General features: G+C 48.7%; 1 protein-coding gene across 1 annotated transcript in view; it reads right to left on the bottom strand.

Annotated features, from left to right (window-relative positions):
* The window catches only part of slc9a6a (solute carrier family 9 member A6a), a 231,360-nt gene that overhangs the window by 30,519 nt on the left and 175,994 nt on the right, over positions 1-24,847 (bottom strand). Inside the window, exons 10-14 of the mRNA XM_068047069.1 lie at positions 22,518-22,631; positions 21,133-21,244; positions 18,895-19,048; positions 3,942-3,996; positions 1,799-1,878 (exon numbers count right to left, since the gene is read on the bottom strand). Coding sequence (XP_067903170.1) covers positions 1,799-1,878; positions 3,942-3,996; positions 18,895-19,048; positions 21,133-21,244; positions 22,518-22,631 — 515 coding nt within the window. The remainder of the gene's footprint in view (positions 1-1,798; positions 1,879-3,941; positions 3,997-18,894; positions 19,049-21,132; positions 21,245-22,517; positions 22,632-24,847) is intronic.

Raw genomic sequence — 24,847 nt, 5'->3', positions numbered from 1 at the left:
GCCCTTCGGCCCACCGGGTCTGTGCCGACCATCAACCACCCAATTATTCTAATCCTACACTAATCCTATATTCCTACCACATCCCCACCTGTCCCTCAATTCTCCTACCACCTACCTATACTAGTGACAATTTATAATGGCCAATTTACCGATCAACCTGCAAGTCTTTGGCTGTGGGAGGAAACCGGAGCACCCGGAGGAAACCCACGCAGACACAGGGAGAACTTGCAAACTCCACACGGGCAGTACCCAGAATTGAACCCAGGTCGCTAGAGCTGTGAGGCTGCAGTGCTAACCACTGCGCCACTGTGCCGCCCCAAATTTTCTCCAGTGGGAAATGTGAGAATCACAGAGACAGAAACACCATAGAGATGGGATGAAGGCCATTTGATCACCAACCAAGTATCATCCACACGGGTAAAATAACATGTCTGATCGCTTTCTGATTGGCTGTGGGCCACAGGATGGACGTATTGGGCGACCAATAGCAGGATTTTGGGGCAGGATGATTGGAGGTCATGTAATTGAAACAGCCAATCAGTGTTGGAAACATGACCCTGCCCTCATCTAGCCATTGTCTGCCCTGGAGCTCCCCCTGCTGGGCGGTCACACACACCGCACCATTCACCAAGTCACCTCTCCTGGTCTGCACGTTACCTTAACCTGGGATCTTCTGCTTTGAAGCAGAACACTGCCTGGATTCTCATTTAAACTATTCGCTTTGTTCATCTCTTGCTCATCACAATCCAATGAGCAAGAGGGGAGAGGAAACTCTGGTTGGCAATTTTAGAGCTGGTGGGAAGATTGGGAGGATCATTAGCATCAAGTCAAAGAAGGAGAGGGATGGATAAATCACTGAGATTAACCTTGAGCAGTAACACTATCCCAGGACTGCCTGTTTCCCGAGCGACTGGGCCTTATGTAACTGTCAAATCAGTTACAGAAAACTTATCAAATCAGTTAGAGTTTTGTACGTAATCAGCCGATGGACATGACCTTACCATGGAGTGTAGTTTAAGCAGAGTTCAAACTGCATCTGCAGCTGTTACTTTTAACTAGTTTTGACCTGCTGTACCTAATGTTTACTGGAATGCACCCCCCCCCCCACTCCGTCACCCTGGGGTAAAAGGGTTGTCCTATTAGGAGAGATTGAGTGGAATGGTCCTATATAGAAGAATGAGGGGTGATCTCATTGAAATGTATAAATTCTTCGGGGGTTTGACAGGGGAGATGCTGAGAGGCCGTTTCCCCCTGGTTGGGGAATCTCGAACATGAGGCCACTGTCTCAGAATAAGGGATTGGTCATTTAGGACAGAGAGAATGAGACGTTTCTTCACTCGGAGGGTTGTGAATCTTTGGAATTCTCTATCCCAGAGAGCTGGGGATGCTCAGTCATTGACTATATCCAAGACAGGGAACGGCAGATTTTTGGGAATTAAGGGATAGAGCAGGAAAGTGCAGGAAGGTGGAGTGGAATTGGATGATCGACCATGATCTTATTGAATGGCAGAGCAGGCTTGAGGGACTGAATGGCCTAATCCAGAAACCATTTCTTATGTTCTTACATTTTAGATGGTGACGACAGAATGTCAGTGGTTCTGATAACAGGGTCACAAGTCAAAATCTGTCTCCATTTAGGGATGAAACGAGTGAAATGAATCCAGTGACAGGTTGAACAATTTGATGCGACAATGATCACTAGGGCATCAGTTTACATGTAATGATACGGTGGGAAGTGAAGACAGATTCATCAGGACAGCAAGGGCGGAACTTGGAGCGGATTCACAGCAAAGGATACTTGTGATCAAATGTGTACCAGAGCCGGAAGAGCCAGGCACTCTCCGCCTTCGTATTCCTGCTTTCCCCATCAGGAGCATTCTAACAAAACAGAAAAGGGAAAGAGTCGGAATCCTCAGGAACTCACCCACACTCCCAAAAACCTCACACTCCCACCTTCCTGATCATTCCACTCCCAAAAACCTCACACTCCCACCTTCCCGATCATTCCACTCCCAAAAACCTCACACTCCCACCTTCCCGATCATTCCACTCCCAAAAACCTCACTCTCCCACCTTCCCGATCATTCCACTCCCAAAAACCTCAGACTCCCACCTTCCCGATCATTCCACTCCCAAAAACCTCACACTCCCACCTTCCTGATCATTCCACTCCCAAAAACCTCACTCTCCCACCTTCCCGATCATTCCACTCCCAAAAACCTCACACTCCCACCTTCCCGATCATTCCACTCCCAAAAACCTCACACTCCCACCTTCCTGATCATTCCACTCCCAAAAACCTCACACTCCCACCTTCCCGATCATTCCACTCCCAAAAACCTCACACTCCCACCTTCCCGATCATTCCACTCCCAAAAACCTCAGACTCCCACTTTCCCGATCATTCCACTCCCAAAAACCTCACACTCCCACCCTCCTGATCACACTCACTCCCAGAAACCTCACACTCCCATCCTCCCGATCACACTCACTCCCAAAAACCTCACACTCCCACCCTCCCGATCACTCCGACTCCCAAAAACCTCACACTCCCACCCTCCCGATCACACTCACTCCCAAAAACCTCACACTCCCATCCTCCCGATCACACTCGCTCCCAAAAACCTCACACGCCCACCCTCCCGATCACACTCACTCCCAAAAACCTCACACTCCCATCCTCCCGATCACACTCACTCCCAAAAACCTCACACTCCTACCTTCCCGATCACACTCACTCCCAAAAACCTCACACTCCTACCTTCCCGATCATTCCACTCCCAAAAACCTCACACTCCCACCCTCCCGATCACACTCACTCCCAAAAACCTCACACTCCCATCCTCCCGATCACACTCACTCCCAAAAACCTCACACTCCCACCCTCCCGATCACACTCACTCCCAAAAACCTCACACTCCCATCCTCCCGATCACACTCACTCCCAAAAACCTCACACTCCCATCCTCCCGATCACACCCACTCCCAAAAACCTCACACTCCCATCCTCCCGATCACACTCACTCCCAAAAACCTCACACTCCCACCCTCCCGATCACTCCGACTCCCAAAAACCTCACACTCCCACCCTCCCGATCACACTCACTCCCAAAAACCTCACACTCCCATCCTCCCGATCACACTCGCTCCCAAAAACCTCACACGCCCACCCTCCCGATCACACTCACTCCCAAAAACCTCACACTCCCATCCTCCCGATCACACTCACTCCCAAAAACCTCACTCCCACCTTCCCAATCACACTCACTCCCAAAAACCTCACACTCATACCCTCCCGATCACACTCACTCCCAAAAACCTCACACTCATACCCTCCCGATCACACTCACTCCCAAAATCCTCACACTCCCATCCTCCCGATCACACTCACTCCCAAAAACCTCACACTCCCACCTTCCCAATCACACTCACTCCCAAAAACCTCTCATTTCTGCTCCTCCCACCACTAGCCAATGAGAGAAGGCTTAACATTCCAAATGAAACAGCAAGTGTTTCCTGAGCTCTTATTGGGTCACATCATCACTTCATCAAACTTTATAAATAGTCATTCTTTTCCATTTGGAAGTTTTGTGAAAGTCTCTCCCTCTCCCCCTGCCCCAGAAAGAGAGTCAGATGGAGTCAGGAAGACCCTCCCTCCTGTCACAAGCTGACTGATAAACATTTAAACATTAACACTGCATATTCACAGGGCAATGGGGAAAGGGCGGGACTAATTGGCGAGCTCTATCAAAGAGCCAGCACAGGCACGATGGGCTGAATGGCCTCCTTCTGTGCTGTATGATTCTGTGATTCGAATGATATTTCTTTCCGACAGGCAAAAAAAACAGGGATAAGTGAAAAGCAAACTCTGCTCCATAGTCACAGAGTCATCTCAAACTCCCACAAGAAGAAGAATCCATTTTATCCACCGTTTTACTCACTTCCTGCAGATGATCAATATTTACAGACTGCTCCTGGTCAGGATCAACTCCCACTCTGAAAACAGATCCAAAAAATTTACTTCGAAAGTTAGAAACCTCGACATCCTAAACATCAAAGTGTCAAAACGAAAGAGACAAACGAACAAGACAGAGCATTAAACCCTGCTCCCAATTACTCACCCATTGCTGGAAATATACTGGCATCTTCCAATATTACCTTGTACCCTTTAATATCCCACCCAGTCTAATCCCACACGTCCCCTCACTCCCCACACCCTTTAATATCCCACCCAGTATAATCCCACTTCAATGCTCCTGTTATTCAAACAATTATCTAATTATCATTGAGAATTCTGAACTTTGCTTCACTGGTTTTCAGTGGTGACTTCCACATTCTCACTGCACTCTTTAAAAAAGACTTGCATTTATAAAGCACTTTTTGTAACCTCTAGACATCCAACAGTGCTTTGCAACAAATGAAGTACCTTCGGAAGAGTTGTCACTGCTGTAATGTAGAAAATGTTGCAGCCAATTTGCATACAGCAAAATCCCACAAACAGCAATGTGATAATCTGTGTTTGTGATGTTGATTGAGGTTAAATATTGGCCAGTACACGAGGGATAATATTACTGTTCATCTTCGAAATAGAGCCATGGGATCTTATACCATTACCTGGGGGTCAGCAGTCACGGTCGTGGTCTCATTCAAAAGACAGTATCTCCAACAGTGCAGCACGCCCTCAGTACTGACCCTCCGACAGTGCAGCACTCCCTCAGTACTGACCCTCCAACAGTGCAGCACTCCCTCAGTACTGACCCTCCGACAGTGCAGCACTCCCTCAGTAGTGACCCTCCAACAGTGCAGCATGCCCTCAGTACTGACCCTCCGACAGTGCAGCACTCCCTCAGTACTGACCCTCCAACAGTGCAGCACGCCCTCAGTACTGACCCTCCGACAGTGCAGCACTCCCTCAGTAGTGACCCTCCAACAGTGCAGCACGCCCTCAGTACTGACCCTCCGATAGTGCAACACTCCCTCAGTACTGACCCTCCAACAGTGCAGCACGCCCTCAGTACTGACCCTCCGACAGTGCAGCACTCCCTCAGTAGTGACCCTCCAACAGTGCAGCATGCCCTCAGTACTGACCCTCCAACAGTGCAGCTCTCCCTCAGTACTGACCCTCCGACAGTGCAGCTCTCCCTCAGTACTGACCCTCCGACAGTGCAGCTCTCCCTCAGTACTGACCCTCCAACAGTGCAGCTCTCCCTCAGTACTGACCCTCCGACAGTGCGGCACTCCCTCAGTACTGACCCTCCGACAGTGCAGCTCTCCGTCAGCACTGACCCTCCGACAGTGCGGCACTCCCTCAGTACTGACCCTCTGACAGTGCGGCACTCCCTCAGTACTGACCCTCCGACAGTGCGGCACTCCCTCAGTACTGACCCTCCGACAGTGCGGCACTCCCTCATACTGACTCTCCGACAGTGCAGCACTCCCTCAGTATTCCCTCAGGGAGGTGGTGGCGTAGTGGTATTATCACTGGACTAGTAACCCAGAATCCCAGGGTATTTCTCTGGGGACATGGGCTCGAATCCCACCACAGCCGAAGGAGGAATTTGAATGTAATTAATAAATAAGGAATTAAAAGCTAGTCTAATGATGGCCATGAAACCATTGGCGATTGTTGTAAAAACCCATCTGGTTCACTAATGTTCTTCAGGGAAGGAAATCTGCTGTCGTTACCTGGTCTGGCCTACATGTGACTTCAGACCCACAGCAATGTGGTTAACTCTGAAATGGCCTAGCAAGCCACTCAGTTGTATCAAACTGCGACAAAGTCAATAAAAAGGAATGAAACCGGACGGACCACCCGGCATCGACCTAGGCACCGGAAACGACAACGGCAAAGCCAGCCCTGTCGACCCTGCAAAGTCCTCCTTACGAACATCTGGGGGCTTGTGCCAAAGTTGGGAGAGCTGTCCCACAGACTAGTCAAGCAACAGCCTGACATAGTCATACTCACAGAATCATACCTTACAGACAATGTCCCAGACACTGCCATCACCATCCCCGGGTATGTCTTGTCCCACTGGCAGGACAGACCCAGCAGAGGTGGTGGCACAGTGGTATACAGTAGGGAGGGAGTTGCCCTGGGAGTCCTGAACATCGACTCCGGACCACATGAAGTCTCATGGCATCAGATCAAACATGGGCAAGGTAACCTCCTACTGATTACCACCTACTGCCCTCCCTCAGCTGATGACTCAGTACTCCACCATGTTGAACAGCACTTGGAGGAAGCACTGAGGGTGGCAAGGGCACAAAATGTTCTCGGGAGGGGGACTTCAATATCCATCACCAAGAGTGGCTCGGTAGCACCACTACTGACCGAGCTGGCCGAGTACTAAAGGACACAGCTGCTAGACTGGGTCTGCGGCAGGTGGTGGGGGAACCAACACGAGGGAAAAACATACTTGACCTCGTCCTCACCAATCTGCCTGCCGTAGATGCTTCTGTCCATGACAGTATTGGTAGGAGTGACCATCACACAGTCCTTGTGGAGACGAAGTCCCGCCTTCACATTGAGGATACCCTCCATCGTGTTGTGTGGCACTATCACCGTGCTAAATGGGATAGATTTCAAACAGATCTAGCAATGCAAAACTGGGCATCCTTGAGGAGCTGTGGGCCATCAGCAGCAGCAGAATTGTACACCACAATCTGTAACCTCATAGCCCAGCATATCCCCCATTCTACCATTACCATCAAGCCAGGAGACCAACCCTGGTTCAATGAAGAGTGCAGGAGGGCATGCCAGGAGCAGCACCAGGCATACCTCAAAATGGGGTGTCAACCTGGTGAAGCTACAACACAGGACTATCTGCGCGCCAAACTGCGTAAGCAGCATGCGATAGACAGAGCTAAGCGATCCCATAACCAAAGGATCAGATCTAAGCTCTGCAGTCCTGCCACATCCAGCCGTGAATGGTGGTGGACAATTAAACAACTAACTGGAGGAGATGGCTCCACAAATATCCCCATCCTCAATGATGGGGGAGCCCAGCACATCAGTGCGAAAGATAAGGTTGAAGCATTTACAACAATCTTCAGCCAGAAATGCCGAGTTGATGATCCATCTCGGCCTCCTCCTGAAGTCCCCAGCATCACAGATGCCAGACTTCAGCCAATTCGATTCACTCCGCGTGATATCAAGCAACGACTGAAGGCACTGGATACTGCAAAGGCTATGGGCCCTGACAATATTCCGGCAATAGTACTGAAGACCTGTACTCCAGAACTTGCTGCGCCCCTAGCCAAGCTGTTCCAGTACAGCTACAACACTGGCATCTACCCGGCAATGTGGAAAATTGCCCAGGTATGTCCTGTACACAAAAAGCAGGACAAATCCAACCCGACCAATTACCATCCCATCAGTCTGCTCTCAATCATCAGTAAAGTGATGGAAGGTGTCATCAACAGTGCTATTAACATAGAAACATAGAAAATAGGAGCAGGAGTAGGCCATTCGGCCCTTCGAGCCCGCTCCGCCATTCATTATAATCATGGCTGATCATCCAACTCAGTAACCTGTTCCCACTTTCGCCCCATACCCTTTGATCCCTTTAGACCCAAGAGCTATATCTAACTCCTTCTTGAAAACATACAATGTTTTGGCCTTAACTGCTTTCTGTGGTAGTGAATTCCACAGGCTCACCACTCTCTGGGTGAAGAAATTTCTCCTCATCTCAGTCCTGAAAGGTTTACCCTGTATCCTGAGACTATGACCCTTTGTTCTGGACTCCCCCACCATTGGGAACATCCTTCCTGCATCTACCCTGTCAAGTCCTGTTAGAATTTTATAGGTTTCTATGAGATTCCCCCCTCACTCTTTTGAACTCCAGCGAATATAATCCTAACTGACTCAATCTCTCCTCATACGTCAGTCCCGCCATCCCAGGAATCAGTCTGGTAAACCTTCACTGCACTCCCTCTATAGCAAGAACATCCTTTCTCAGATAAGGAGACCAAAACTGCACACAGTATTCCAGGTGTGGCCTCACCAAGGCCCTGTATAATTGCAGCAAGTCATCCCTGCTCCTGTACTCGAATCCTCTCGCTATGAAGGCCAACATACCATTTGCCTTTTTTACCGCCTGTTTCACCTGCATGCTTACCTTCAGCGACTGGTGTGCGAGAACACCCAGGTCTCGCTGGATATTCCCCTCTCACAGTTTATAGCTGTTCAGATAATTACCTGCCTTCTGTTTTTGCTACCAAAGTGGATAACCTCACATTTATCCACATTATACTGCATCTGCCATGCATTAACACACTCACTCAATTTGTCCAAATCACCCTGAAGCCTCTCTCCTCACAACTCACCCTCCCACCCAGTTTTGTGTCATCTGCAAATTACATTTAGTTCCCTCATCTAAATCATTAATATATATTGTGAATAACTGGGGTCCTAGCACCGATCCCAGCAGTACCCCACTAGTCACTGCCTGCCATTCGGAAAAAGACCGATTTATTCCTACTCTTTGTTTCCTGTCTGCCAACCAATTTTCTATCCATCGCAATACACTACCCCCAATCCCGTGCGCTTTAATTTTACATGCTAATCTCTTATGTGGATCAAGCGGCACTTGCTTAGCAATAACCTGCTCACTGACGCTCAGTTTGGGTTCCGCCAGGGCCACTCAGCTCCTGACCTCATTGCAGCCTTGGTTCAAACATGAACAAAACAGCTGAACTCAAGAGGTGAGGTGAGAGTGACTGCCCTTGACATCAAGGCAGCATTTGACCGAATATGACATCAAGGAGCTCTCGCAAAACTGGAGTCAAGGGGAATCAGGGGGGAAACCCTCCGCTGGCTGGAGTTATACCTAGCGCAAAGGAAGATGGTTGTGGTTGTTGGATGTCAATCATCTCAGCTCCAAGACATCACTGCAGGAGTTCCTCAGGGTTGTGTCCTCGGCCCAACCATCTTCAGCTGCTTCATCAATGACCTTCCTTCAATCATAAGGTCAGAAGTGGGGATGTTCGCTGATGATTGCACAATGTTCAGCACCATTCGTGACTCCTCAGATACTGAAGCAGTCCGTGTAGAAATGCAGCAAGACCTGGACAATATCCAGGCTTGGGCTGATAAGTGGCAAGTAACATTCGCGCCACACAAGTACCAGGCGATGACCATCTCCAACAAGAGAGAATCTAACCATCTCCTTTTATCATTCAATGGCATTACCATCGCTGAATCCCCACTATCAACATCCTAGGTGTTACCATTGACCAGAAACTGAACTGGAGTAGCCATAGAAATACTGTGGCTACAAGAGCAGGTCAGAGGCTAGGAATCCTGTGGTGAGTAACTCACTTCCTGACTCCCCAAAGCCTGTCAGGAGTGTGATGGAATACTCTCCACTTGCCTGGATGGGTGCAGCTCTAACCAAAGGCCTGCTCAGGTCTGCAAATCAAACCCGACGCGAGCCTGACAGAACCACATCCGACCCGAGCCTGACCCGACCCAAGTCCTATCATTTTTCAGCGCCCAACCCGACCTGGCCCGACCACCGGAATGTTCAGTTAACCCAGCTCCCGTTTTTCACTTTTTAAGCTTGTGCAGATAAGCAACAAAAACTGTAACTGAACTTGAAATGTTGTTTCAAAAGTACATGAAGATTGGAGCAACGTACTGGAGGTGGTGAGCTGAAGATTGTTACCATAAAAGTTAATGATTGTTTGGTCACAAGTTAAGCAGAAACCCATGGAATTGTGCCCAGACAGGTTGTCCCACATTGTACCAGTATCTGTATTGCTTAAAATAAACACAGCATTGCCCAAAGGCTCAGAAAATATCATTACACATTACCCAGCCTCCTGCTTTACAGATTGAAATACTTGTTGCAAGTTTATCCAGTGAGCAGCTGAGATGCAGAGACGAGGAAGTTCCTGAGTGATTAATTATTATAAAAGAAACATTCCTGTGTTAAAGAGGTTGTGCTCTACCTTTGATGGAATCGCTCACGGCAGACTAGTGTGGAGTGTTTCCCGCCTTGACGTCCTGACTGTCACTGGATCATGAGTCTAGGCCTCTGGATTACTAGTCCAGTAATCTTTGAAATGTCTCTCCTTGATTTAGTATTTTAATCCGGTAGGTTAGATTTTACAAACAAAAACATTAACTGATTTAAGACTGCTTCGTATTTAGCGGTGTCACATGAATTAAGAAATTAAAATATCTTCAAAATTATATATCAATTATTTAGTGCTAAAGCCCAGCTTTGGATATAAAAAATGCCTTTTAATTTCATTAATTATCCAAAAACACTGAGGCCACATTAAACTAAAAGCAGCGATTTATCAAGTCTGACACTTAATTCATTAAATATATTCCAAATTCAGAGCATAATTCATTTTCTTTCCCCTTTAAATCTCTTAATTTACAATCCAAACCACCTTTACTTTACATTCTTTATTCAATATAATATGTTTTGAGGCAGGCACGAGAAGTCTTGCCAACCCCTGATGGATGCAGTCAATTCATTTGAAAACTGTGCAATTAAAGAAAAGGGCCAAGTTGCTATTAATGCAGATTGAAGCTGTTAAACTGCTTTTGTCACCAAGTATACAAAGCACGAAGGAAAACCAAGAAATAAACCAAAACACAAAAAGGTTAAATTTGTGTCAATGAAAAATAGAACTCATTAAAAACATCTTATTACATAACAGTGCAGCAAGTGATTATATTGTAAATATTTCATTAAGATTAAATCAGCAAAGACCTTCAACACCCCAAGAATCAGGGAAGGGCAAACCAGATAATTATGAGCCTGGGGCTGAGTTCTGCTACAATGTACACAAGAACTGTTTATTGATTAGTACACAGTGAGTTGAAATACCAGGCAGAGTGGGAAGCACACTTCAAAAGATCTGCGTTTCCAGTGTTTCATGAACACAATTGTAACACACGACTGTTAGAGTGTGACCGACCCGGCCCAACTTGATCCGAGCCCGAATGCCGGACCTGGAAGAGCGACCCAACCCGAACCCGACACGTCGTCGGGTCCCATCAGGTTCGGGTCGGGTCGCCATGCTCTAGTTCCAACAACACTCAAGAAGCTTGACGCCATCCAGGACAAAGCAGCCCGCTTGATTGGCACCCCATCTACAAACATTCACTCCCTCCACCACCGACGCACAGTGGCAGCAGTATGTACCATCTACAAGATGCACAGCAGCAACTCACCAAGGCTCCTTCGACAGCACCTTCCAAACCCGTGACCTCTACCAACTAGAAGGACAAGGGCAGCAAATGCATGGGAACATCACCACCTGCAAGTTCCCCTCCAAGTCACACACCATCCTGACTTGGAACTATATCGCCGTTCCTTCACTGTCGCTGGGTCAAAATCCTGGATCTCCCTTCTTAACAGCACTGTGGGTGTACCTACCCTACATGGAATGCAGTGGTTCAAGAAGGCAGCTCACCACCACCTTCTCAAGGGCAATTAGGGATGGCCAGTAAAAGGTGGCCTAGCCACCACATCCCATGAATGAATAAAAAAAACTCCTCAGTAATGAATCTCCAACAGGGCAACACTCCCTCAGTACTGACCCTCCGAAAGTGCAGCACTCACTCAGTACTGACCCTCTGACAGAGCAGCACTCACTCAGTACTGACCCTCCAACAGTGCAGCATTCCCTCAGTACTGACACTCCGACAGTGCAGCACTTCCTCAGTACTGACCATCTGACAGTACAGCACTCCCTCAGTACTGACCCTCCGACAGTGCAGCACTCCCTCAGTACTGACCCTCTGACAGTACAGTACTCCCTCAGTACTGACCCTCTGACAGTGCAGCACTCCCTCAGTGCTGACCCTCTGACAGTGCAGCACTCCCTCAGTACTGACCCTCTGACAGTACAGTACTCCCTCAGTACTGACCCTCTGACAGTACAGTACTCCCTCAGTACTGACCCTCTGACAGTACAGTACTCCCTCAGTACTGACCCTCTGACAGTGCAGCACTCCCTCAGTACTGACCCTCTGACAGTGCGGCACTCCCTCAGTGCTGACCCTCTGACAGTACAGTACTCCCTCAGTACTGATCCTCTGAATGTGCAGCACTCCCTCAGTGCTGACCCTCTGACAGTGCAGCACTCCCTCAGTACTGACCCTCTGACAGTGCAGCACTTCCTCAGTACTGATCCTCCGACAGTGCAGCTCCCTCAGTATTGACCCTCCGACAGTGCAGCACTCCCTCAGTACTGACCCTCCGACAGTGCAACACTCCCTCAGTACTGACCCTCCGACAGTGCAGCACTCCCTCAGTATTGACCCTCCGACAGTGCAGCACTCCCTCAGTACTGACCCTCCAACAGTGCAGCACTCCCTCAGTACTGACCCTCTGACAGTGCAGCACTTCCTGAGTACTGACCCTCCGACAGTGCAGCACTCCCTCAGTACTGACCCTCCGACAGTGCAGCACTCCCTCAGTACTGACCCTCCGACAGTGCAGCACTCCCTCAGTACTGACCCTCCGACAGTGCAACACTCCCTCAGTACTGACCCTCCGACAGTGCAGCACTCCCTCAGTATTGACCCTCCGACAGTGCAGCACTCCCTCAGTACTGACCCTCCAACAGTGCAGCACTCCCTCAGTACTGACCCTCTGACAGTGCAGCACTTCCTGAGTACTGACCCTCCAACAGTGCAGCACTCCCTCAGTACTGACCCTCCAACAGTGCAGCTCTCCCTCAGTACTGACCCTCCGACAGTGCGGCACTCCCTCAGTACTGACCCTCCGACAGTGCAGCACTCCCTCAGTACTGACCCTCTGACAGTGCGGCACTCCCTCAGTACTGACCCTCCGACAGTGCAGCACTCCCTCAGTACTGACCCTCTGACAGTGCGGCACTCCCTCAGTACTGACCCTCTGACAGTGCAGCACTCCCTCAGTACTGACCCTCCGACAGTGCAGCACTCCCTCAGTACTGACCCTCTGACAGTGCAGCACTCCCTCAGTAGTCCCTCAGGGAGGTGGTGACGCAGTGGTATCACTGGACTAGTAACCCAGGGTATTTCTCTGTTGTTGTTGTTGTTCCAATCTGACCACAACAGAAGGTGGAATTTGAATTAATTAATAAATTTGGAATTAAAAGCTAGTCTAATGATGGCCATGAAACCATTGTCGATTGTTGTAAAAACCCATCTGGTTCACTAATGTCCTTTAGGGAAGGAAATCTGCTGTCCTTACCTGGTCTGGCCTACATGTGACTCCAGACCCACAGCAATGTGGTTAACTCTTACATGCCCTCTGAAATGGCCTAGCAAGCCACTCAGTTGTACCTAACTGCTACGAAGTCAATAAAAAGGAATGAAACCGGACGGACCACCCGGCATCTACCGAGGCACCGGAAATGACAACGGCAAACCCAGCCCTGTCGACCCTGCAAAGTCCTCCTTACTAACATCTGGGGGCTTGTGCCAAAGTTGGGAGAGCTGTCCCACAGACTAATCAAGCAACAGCCTGACATAGTCATACTCATGGAATCATACCTAACAGACAATGTCCCAGACACTTCCATCACCATCCACGGGTATGTCCTGTCCCACCGGCAGGACAGACCCACCAAAGAACAAAGAACAGTACAGCACAGAAACAGGCCATTCGGCCCTCCAAGCCTGCGCCGTACTTCATGCCTGCCGAAACTAAAACCTTCTGCATTTCCGGGGCCCATATCCCTCTATTCCCATCCTATTCATATATTTGTCCAAGTGTCTCTTAAACGTCGCTATCGTATCTGCTTCCACCACCTCCCCTGGCAGCAAGTTCCAAGCACTCACCACCCTCTGTGTAAAAAACTTGCCTCGCACATCCCCTCTAAACTTTGTCCCTCGCACCTTAAACCTATGTCCCCTAGTAACTGACTCTTCCACCCTGGGAAAAAGCTTCTGACTATCCACTCTGTCCATGCCACTCATAACTTTGTAAACCTCTATCATGTCGCCCCTCCACCTCCGTCGTTCCAGTGAAAACAATCCGAGTTTTTCCAACCTCTCCTCATAGCTAATGCCCTCCAGACCAGGCAACATCCTAGTAAACCTCTTCTGTACCCTCTCCAAAGCCTCCACGTCCTTCTGGTAGTGTGGCGACCAGAATTGCACGCAATATTCTAAGTGTGGCCTAACTAAGGTTCTGTACAGCTGCAACATGACTCGCCAATTTTTATACTCTATGCCCCGACCGATGAAGACAAGCATGCCGTATGCCTTCTTGACTACCTTATCCACCTACGTTGCCACTTTCAGTGACCTGTGGACCTGTATGCCCAGATCTCTCTGCCTGTCAATACTCCTAAGGGTTCTGCCATTTACTGTATACTTCCCACCTGCATTAGACCTTCCAAAATGCATTACCTCACATTTGTCTGGATTAAACTCCATCTGCCATTTCTCCGCCCAAGTCTCCAACCGATCTATATCCTGATGTATCCCCTGACAATCCTCATCATTATCCGCAACTCCACCAACCTTTGTGTCGTCCGCAAACTTTACTAATCAGACCAGCTACATTTTCCTCCAAATCATTTATATATACTACAAACAGCAAAGGACCCAGCACTGATCCCTGCGGAACACCCTCCATTCAGAAAAACACCCTTCCACTGATATCCTCTGTCTTCTGTGACTGAGCCAGTTCTGTATCCATCTTGCCAGCTCACCTCTGATCCTGTGTGACTTCACCTTTTGCACCAGTCTGCCATGAGGGACCTTGTCAAAGGCTTTACTGAAGTCCATATAGATAACATCCACTGCCCTTCCTTCATCAATCATCTTTGTCACTTCCTCAAAAAACTCAATCAAATTAGTAAGACACGACCTCCCCTTCACAAAACCATGCTGCCTCTCGCTAATAAGTTCGTTTGTTTCCAAATGGGAGTAAATCCTGTCCCGAATAATCCTCTCTAATAGTTTCCCTACCACTGACGTAAGGCTCACCGGCCTATAATTTCCTGGATTATCCTTACCACCCTTCTTAAACAAAGGTGGCACAGTGGTATACAGTAGTAAGGGAGTTGCCTTGGGATTCCTCAACATCGACTCCGGACCCCATGAAGTCTCATGGCATCAGGTCAAACATGGGCAAGGAAACCTCCTGCTGATCACCACCTACCGCCCTCCCTCAGCTGATGGCTCAGTACTCCTCCATGTTGAACAGCACTTGGAGGAAGCACTTGAGGGTGACAAGGGCACAAAATGTACTCTGGGTGGGGGACTTCAATGTCCATCACCAAGAGTGGCTCGGTAGCACCACTACTAACTGAGCTGGCCGAGTCCTAAAGGACACAGCTGCTAGACTGGGTCTGTGGCAGGTGGTGGGGGAACCAACAAGAGGGGAAAACATACTTGACCTCGTCCTCACCAATCTACCTGCTGCAGATGCATCTGTCCGTGGCAGTATTGGTAGGAATGATCACCACACAGTCCTTGTGGAGACAAGGTGCCGCCTTCACATTGAGGATACCCTCCATCGTGTTGTGTGGCACTACCACCGTGCTAAATGGGATAGATTTCGAACAGATCTAGCAATGCATAACTGGGCATCCATGAGGCACTGTGGGCCATCAGCAGCAGCAGAATTGTACTCAACCACAATCTGTAACCTCATGGCCCGGCATATCCCCCACTCTACCATTACCATCAAGCCAGGAGACCAACCCTGGTTCAATAAAGAGTGCAGGAGGGCATGCCAGGAGCAGCACCAGGCATACCTCAAAATGAGGTATCATCCTGGTGAAGCTACAACATAGGACTACTTGTGTGCCGAACTGCACTTCCTCAGTACTGGCCTTCTGACAGTGCAGCATTCCCACAGTGCTGCCGCCCCATCAGTGCAGCACTCCCTCAGTACTCACCCTCTATTAGTGCAGCACTCCCTCAGTACTCACCTTCCATCAGTGCAGCTCTCCCTCAGTACTTACCCTCCGACAGTGCAGCACTCCCTCAGTACTGACCCTCCGACAGTGCAGCACTCCCTCAGTACTGACCATCCATCACTGCAGCACTCCCTCAGTACTTACCCTCCGACAGTGCAGCACTCCCTCAGTACTGACCCTCCATCAGTGCAGCACTCCCTCAGTACTCACCCTCCATCAGTGCAGCACTCCCTCAGTACCTACCCTCCGACAGTGCAGCACTCCCTCAGTACTCACCTTCCATTAGTGCAGCACTCCCTCAATACTCACCCTCCGACAGTGCAGCACTCCCTCAGTACTGACCCTCCATCAGTGCAGCACTCCCTCAGTACTGACCCTCCGACAGTGCAGCACTCCCTCAGTACTGACCCTCCATCAGTGCAGCACTCCCTCAGTACTGACCCTCCATCAGTGCAGCACTCCCTCAGTACTGACCCTCCATCAGTGCAGCACTCCCTCAGTACCCACCCTCCATCAGTGCAGCACTCCCTCAGTACTCACCCTCCATCAGTGTAGCACTCCCTCAGTACCCACCCTCCATCAGTGAAGCACTCCCTCAGTACTGACCCTCCATCAGTGCAGCGCTCCCTCAGTACTGATCTCCATCAGTGCAGCACTCCCTCAGTACTGACCCTCCATCAGTGCAGCACTCCCTCAGTACTGACCCTCCGACAGTGCAGCACTCCCTCAGTACTGACCCTCCGACAGTGCAGCACTCCCTCAGTACCCACCCTCCATCAGTGAAGCACTCCCTCAGTACTGACCCTCCATCAGTGCAGCACTCCCTCAGTACTGACCCTCCATCAGTGCAGCACTCCCTCAGTACTGACCCACCGACAGTGCAGCACTCCCTCAGTACTGACCCTCCATCAGTGCAGCACTCCCTCAGTACCCACCCTCCATCAGTGCAGCACTCCCTCAGTACTGACCCTCCATCAGTGCAGCACTCCCTCAGTACCCACCCTCCATCAGTGAAGCACTCCCTCAGTACTGACCCTCCATCAGTGCAGCGCTCCCTCAGTACTGACCCTCCATCAGTGCAGCAGTCCCTCAGTACTGACCCTCCGACAGTGCAGCACTCCCTCAGTACTGACCCTCCGACAGTGCAGCACTCCCTCAGTACCCACCCTCCATCAGTGAAGCACTCCCTCAGTACTGACCCTCCATCAGTGCAGCACTCCCTCAGTACTGACCCTCCATCAGTGCAGCACTCCCTCAGTACCCACCCTCCATCAGTGAAGCACTCCCTCAGTACTGACCCTCCATCAGTGCAGTGCTCCCTCAGTACTGACCCTCCATCAGTGCAGCAGTCCCTCAGTACTGACCCTCCGACAGTGCAGCACTCCCTCAGTACTGACCCTCCGACAGTGCAGCACTCCCTCAGTACCCACCCTCCATCAGTGAAGCACTCCCTCAGTACTGACCCTCCATCAGTGTCAGTCTACATTTTGTGCTCAAGTCTCTGGAGTGGGATTTGATCCCAAAACCTCCTGACTCACAGGTACGAGTGTTACCCCACTGAGCCACAACAGTAAAGAATGCTTTTCGATCCTCCCCTAAATTATTTCTGTCATTATTTTTCCTTATTCATGCTCAGTCCCATGTCTTTGACCATGGAAATAACCTCTCACTATTGTAGGAACTAAAGGGTTAAATTTGCCATGTTTTATCTGTTGGGTGAATCTATAAATTATGGTCTGATAAAACTGACATGAGATATTATGTTTTAAATTCAATGATTTTTTTTAAGTGATGTTGTTCAGCTCGGGAACAGTTATACTTTGTGTGTATATATATATATATATATATATTTCAATGTACTAGATTAGAACTAAGTTATGGACTTTGTGTTTAGAATCATGTTGTTAAATGTGAAATGTATATTTGTATACTGTAGTGGGGAGATGGTGGGAGACGGTGTTTACTGTAGCAACAATAGCAGAAGTAGCGTTTGCTGTGAGACCGGATGCCCATTCTGCATTTCAACTAAGACAGACTCTGTCACAATTAAGGATAAATTTGTAGGCCTCACGAAGGATGGTAATACGAATAAAGATATTCAGAGACCATTCCAGACTGGAATGTTGATGGTGACAGCAAACATTTCCCATTGTGTGACAATGACCTGGGCCATCAAGTTTGTCTGCAGAGACAATGTCCAGAGGGTAGGGTCATATCTGACCAATCAAAGAGTTAAGGTGGACTGTAACCTAATATGGAAGGAAGGAACCCTCAGAGGGGACCAGAGATGGCAGGTGCTGGGACAATTCAGGGTGCAACGATTCAGGAAGAAACCAACCTACAGTCAACAGAACATGTCAAGAAAGAAGACAGCACCACAGCAGCTTGAAAGGCAAAGACCGATGACACCCCGTATCCTGCTATATAACTACTGCCGTTGGTTAAGTATTGCTTATATATTCTTGCTGTGCTTAATAAACTCTCTATCTTGATTAAGAAACCAGAGTTTGTACCTTTTGGGTCAAAAGCTAGACAACATCCTGCCTAAACACACAAAAAACTTACACTATTTGACTGATCAGAATGCTTCATAATGCTGAGAAGCTGGATCAGATCAGCCAGTCCCAGAACCTTCCAACCACAGTGAAACACAGCTGGTAACTTACAGTGAATCGACTTGGTGCATTATACAGTATAGTTGTCCCACTTGTATACAATAGATCCTCTCCCTCACGCCAGGTGTCATCGAGTTCTACTAATTTATATCCTGGTGTTAAGCTGAATCGTGATTGTTATTGGAAACCACATAACTGACTAAATGGTCAGTGATATCATTGAAAATCCTATCCTCAGAATTTCCTGTCAATGAGAGGGTTCAGCTGTTTCTCAATTTATCTTCCACAAAACTCTACCCCTCAGTCCTCTTCCTGTTATGGGATCCATTCTGTGCAGCTCACAATATCTCAGCTCAGACTGTGACCATCTGATTGTTTGTCCGGAAGATCTCACCTGATTCGAAGCCAGGACAACATCTGTGTTGTTCCTCCCCCAAAGACCCAGACAGTGAAGAAGACAATTAGAAGTGTCGTACTGAACATCATTTGGCGTGCGTAGGTAGCAGTGTCCCGAATAGCCAAGGCAAACGCCATTGCCCCTCTCAACCCTGCAACACAGGGTCATTCATGTGATGGAAAAGCAGCAACAACACAACAAACAGCGTTCAAGCACAACACATACAGGCTGCTGTAATTGAGTTTAATACCACTGGTATTACAACAACAACTTGTATTTATGTAGTGTCTTTAATGTAGTAAAATGTCCCGAGGCACCTGACAGGAGCGTTATCAGACAAAGACTGAGAGCCACATAATGAGATATTAGGACAGGTGACCAAAAGCTTGGTCAAAGAGGTAGGTTTTAAGAAGGAAAGTGAGGTGGACAGGCAGAGAGGTTTAGGGAGAGAGTTCCAGAGCCCAGGGCCCAGGGAGCTGATGCCAATGGCGGAGCGATTAAAATCAGGGATGGGCAAGAGGCCAGAATTAGAGGAGGACAGATATCTGGGAGGATTGTGGGGCTGGAGGAGATTACAGAGATAATGAGGGGCGAGGCCATGGAGGGATTTGAAAACAAGGATGAGAATTTTAAATTTGAGGTGTTGCTGGACTGGGAGCCAGCGGTAGGTCAGAAGTGACATGTGAACAAATATTAAATAGTTTGAGGGATTCTGGGGTAAACTAATTCAGTATTTGGTTAAATTAGCCACAGTATATTAACTGAAAAACTGCAACACCAAAACTGACAGTCCAAAAATACAAATACATCCTGATTGGCCCAGGGCTCATCTGGTAGATACTGTGGAGAACTGGATTAATGTTTGACAGAATAGGCGATTGAGAGGGATTTGAGATTAGCCTGATAAACTCCAGGTTACACTCAGTGTGGGAGACAGAGACTCAGGAGCAAAGTAAGAGGATTAACCCCTTGTCAGACCACACTGCACCAGGATCAGGACAGCTGCCATCTACATTAATGAGTGCGTGTCACAGATACACTTCAAGCCTCTGTATAACTGACACATGGAGGGGAAAGTGCACTTGATGACAAACAGCTCATCCTCCAGAATGAAAAAAATTCCAATAAGTTTTTTTAAAATGAGTCAATCTCCTGTGGAGATACAAACAGGCAGTGTAGGCTTCAGCTGAAGGTGGAGTTCAGGGTAAGGGAGTAATTGGAGCAGGGTGTGGAAACAGAACCTCAGTCCTCATTTTAAAGTCACATGTTTTGTCCTTATTTCTATGTATATAATTTTCACAATAAATTCCTATTTATAATGTAAACTTCCTATGTAAACCTGTCACGCTGTAAATACACCCTCCCACCAGTGGTGGTAATGTGACAACTCTACATGATGTGTTTCCATAGGATATTGCCATTTTGAAAGTTGACGGATTTGGATGATTTGGACACAATCAGCACAAGTTATCAGTGTCTACATCAGGGCTGCTTCCAGGATTCACATTTACCTGCGAGGCTATTTAATGCCCCTATATGGGGGGATAAATGATTGGGTGCTGATGGTATTAAAATGACCCACCAAGAGGATACCACCTGTCTTGGTCTGCAAGGGGACTGCACTGGAAAAATTGACAGGAGTGCAGGGTAATATAAGATTTTAATTTATTATATATAGATGTAGTTTAATGTAGTTTAACAGTCCTTTCAAAGGCAGAGCTCCCAAGAGTGTTGGCATTAATCAAAGAGAGGCTGCTTCGGTGGATCGAACACGTCCACAGCACGGAAGACGGTCACATACCCAAGGACCTTCTGTATGGTGAAGTAGCCGGGGCCAGATGACCAGTGGGGCTCCCGAAGCTCCGCTTCAAGGATGCTTGCAATAGTGACAATGTCGACTATCAAACCTTGGAGTCACTAGCTGGTGAAAGAGGGAAATGGCAACACATCCTGTGGACTGGTGTGCACTACCACATTGACCAGTTGCTACAGCAGCTTGGCGACAGGCGCCAATGTCAAAAACAACAACTCACAGCGTCACCTGGCAGCTTCATGTGCAGCATTTGTGGCAGAACCTGCTTCTCAAGGATTGGCCTTCACAGCCATCAGCAAGGGTGCACCAACAGAAGACACCCCGCCTGAATGGATTGTTTGCTGCATGTCCATCATCTTTCATAGATGGAAGATGCTAACCAAGCAGTTTAATGATACAATTCACAGAGTAACAGAACATACCGGCGAACATCATCATGTGCTGCAGGTTGGAGCCGATCTTTTTTCTTCGGCCCAGGTTCAGGAGGAAGGACAGTGGATAAATATTAGCAGCTCTCCCGAGGAACACAGCAAGCTAGTTAACGGAATCAAGGAATGAACAGTTGGAATCATGGCACAGCAACAAGTAACAAAAATAATCCAGAAATCCATCAATACAAGAATCAGTTAACTAACATTTAGTTTCACTATTTAACCTACATGCATTTCTGCAGACACCTCAGTTTGCACTGTACTCTGCGTTGTGGATTGACCCACAATTAAAATCCCGCTCCGATAATAAGAAACTGAACAATTACATTTTCATTAAAACCTAGGCCAAGTCATCTCATCATTTACATGAGCAACCCCTGAACATAAACCTTTCTCTGGAACATTTCTTTATGTGTTGGCATTAAATCGATGTTCAGACCACGATTACAATCTGATGATCACAGATTTAAAACTCATCATCAGAACTTCAGAAACACAAACATCTCACCTCTCACCGCAGCACTTGCAAAGTAGGCACTTTACAGTTTTATTTATTCATCCTGGGGCTAGACCACCATTTATTGCCCAACCCTAATTGCCCTTGAGAAGGTGGTGGTGAGCTGCTTTCTTGAACCGCTGCAGTCCATTTGGGGTAGGTATACCCACAGTGCTGGGAGGAAGGGAGTTCCAGGATTTTGACCCAGCGACAGTGAAGGAACGGGGATACAGTTCCAAGTCAGGATGGTGTGTGACTTGGAGGGGAACTTGCAGGTGGTGGTGTTCCCATGCAACTGCTGCTCTTATCCTTCGAGGTGGTAGAGGTCGTGGGTTTGGAAGGTGCTGTCTAAGGAGCCTTGGTGCATTGCTGCAGTGCATCTTGTAGATGGTACACTGCTGCCACTGTGTGTCGGTGGTGGAGGGAGTGAATGTTTGTTGATGGGGTGCCGATCAAGCGGGCTGCTTTGTCCTGGATGGTGTTGAGCTTCTTGAGTGTTGTTGGAGCTGCACCCATCCAGGCAAGTGGAGAGTATTCCATCGCACTCCTGACTTGTGCCTTGTAGATGGTGGACAGGCTTTGGGGAGTCAGGAGATGAATTACTCACCACAGAATACCCAGCCTCTGACCTGCTCTTGTAGCCACAGCATTTATGTAGCTGGTCCAGTTCAGTTTCTGGTCAATGGTAACCCCGAGGGTGTTGATAGTGGGGGATTCAGTGATGATAATGCTGTTGAATGTTCAGTGGTTGACTCTGTTATTGGAGATGCTCATTGCCTGGAACAACTGCGCTGTGCATGTTATTTGCCAATTATCAGCCCTACAATACAAACAGGATCCCACACCAAGATTTTAGACACTGAAAAATCAGAAAGGATACAAAAGCTGCGAATATGAAGGTGGGATTGAAGACGTGGCTCTTGAAGGTGAAGAGAGTCAATCCCATGTAGGAAAAGATGAAGTTTTCTGCCAAGAAATTGAGGAGTTCAAATAACTGGAAAACACAAAATGCATCATTTGTACATTCTTCATATGAGATTAATGAAACCACATCATCAAAGACAACACTGCCAGAGTCTTAAAGAATCATTTTAACTACAGCACTGGGAGTTAAATCCTGTTACTGTCACCACATTGTTGGGTGTTCTTGGGGAAGATATCAAGAGAATTCTCAAAGTTTCTGAAACTTGACTTTGACATTCACTTCCCAGGCTCCTCTGTTGGGCAAAGTCAAAAATAATTAACAAATCACGACTGACAAACATGCAACTAGTTGACGGACAATGTGGATGGAAGCTGAGGAACCAGGTCTGTGTGGAATGGATTGTTCTGGAAGGCAGTGAGGAAGATGCTGAGAGTAAACGTAAGGGAGCTTTGTGAACAGATATTTGAGGGAGGGAGCGCTCCAAAGGACTTGTTTTGGGTTTGGGCAGGATGCGAGTGGCATTTTTCCCAATGTTCCTGTAGACATCATTCTATAAAACATGCATATCCTCCAAAGCTCCATGGAATACACTCCAGCGTGACAGGTCAAGGAGACATCACACGCTGAGTGTGGACATCAACACATCAACGTGGTAGATTAGCATTCGTGTCCAACAGACACAGTGGGTAAAAATTCAGCTGGATCTTCAATTTGATGATGTTACCTGTGGTTTTCTGCTTCCAAATTATAAATAAGAAACGCAAAAACCATCAATATTGTCCCTGTTTGAGATACCAGGTTTCAGCTGTGGCTCAGTGGGTAGCACAGTCAAAGGGTCAGTACTGAGGGAGTGCTGCACTGTCAGTGGGTCAGTACTGAGGGAGTGCTGCACTGTCAGTGGGTCAGTACTGAGGGAGTGCTGCACTGTCAGTGGGTCAGTACTGAGGGAGTGCTGCACTGTCAAAGGGTCAGTACTGAGGGAGTGCTGCACTGTCAGTGGGTCAGTACTGAGGGAGTGCTGCACTGTCAGTGGGTCAGTACTGAGGGAGTGCTGCACTGTCAAAGGGTCAGTACTGAGGGACTGCTGCACTGTCAGTGGGTCAGTACTGAGGGAGTGCTGCACTGTCAAAGGGTCAGTACTGAGGGAGTGCTGCACTGTCAAAGGGTCAGTACTGAGGGAGTGCTGCACTGTCAGAGGGTCAGTACTGAGGGAGTGCTGCACTGTCGGAGGTTCAGTACTGAGGGAGTGCTGCACTGTCGGAGGTTCAGTACTGAGGAAGTGCTGCACTGTCAAAGGGTCAGTACTGAGGGAGTGCTGCACTGTCAAAGGGTCAGTACTGAGGGAGTGCTGCACTGTCAAAGGGTCAGTACTGAGGGAGTGCTGCACTGTCAGTGGGTCAGTACTGAGGGAGTGCTGCACTGTCAAAGGGTCAGTACTGAGGGAGTGCTGCACTGTCAAAGGGTCAGTACTGAGGGAGTGCTGCACTGTCAGAGGGTCAGTACTGAGGGAGTGCTGCACTGTCGGAGGTTCAGTACTGAGGGAGTACTGCACTGTCGGAGGTTCAGTACTGAGGAAGTGCTGCACTGTCAAAGGGTCAGTACTGAGGGAGTGCTGCACTGTCAAAGGGTCAGTACTGAGGGAGTGCTGCACTGTCAAAGGGTCAGTACTGAGGGAGTGCTGCACTGTCAGAGGGTCAGTACTGAGGGAGTGCTGCACTGTCGGAGGTTCAGTCCTGAGGGAGTGCTGCACTGTCGGAGGTTCAGTACTGAGGAAGTGCTGCACTGTCAGAGGGTCAGTACTGAGGGAGTGCTGCACTGTCAAAGGGTCAGTACTGAGGGAGTGCTGCACTGTCAAAGGGTCAGTACTGAGGAAGTGCTGCACTGTCGGAGGGTCAGTACTGAGGGAGTGCTGCTCTGTCAGAGGGTCAGTACTGAGGGAGTGCTGCACTGTCGGAGGGTCCATACTGAGGGAGTGCTGCACTGTTGGAGGGTCAGTACTGAGGGAGCGCTGCACTGTCGGAGGGTCAGTACTGAGGGAGTGCTGCACTGTCAGAGGGTCAGTACTGAGGGAGTGCTGCACTGTGAGAGGGTCAGTACTGAGGGAGTGCTGCACTGTGAGAGGGTCAGTACTGAGGGAGTGCTGCACTGTCAGAGGGTCAGTACTGAGGGAGTGCTGCACTGTCGGAGGGTCAGTACTGAGGGAGTGCTGCACTGTTAGAGGGTCAGTACTGAGGGAGTGCTGCACTGTCAGAGGGTCAGTACTGAGGGAGTGCTGCACTGTCGGA

The sequence above is a fragment of the Heterodontus francisci genome, chromosome 15 (assembly GCF_036365525.1).
Source record: "Heterodontus francisci isolate sHetFra1 chromosome 15, sHetFra1.hap1, whole genome shotgun sequence".
Taxonomy (NCBI): domain Eukaryota; kingdom Metazoa; phylum Chordata; class Chondrichthyes; order Heterodontiformes; family Heterodontidae; genus Heterodontus; species Heterodontus francisci.
The sequence above is the reverse complement of the archived record's forward strand: the minus strand, read 5'-3'. Positions and strand labels throughout refer to the sequence as shown.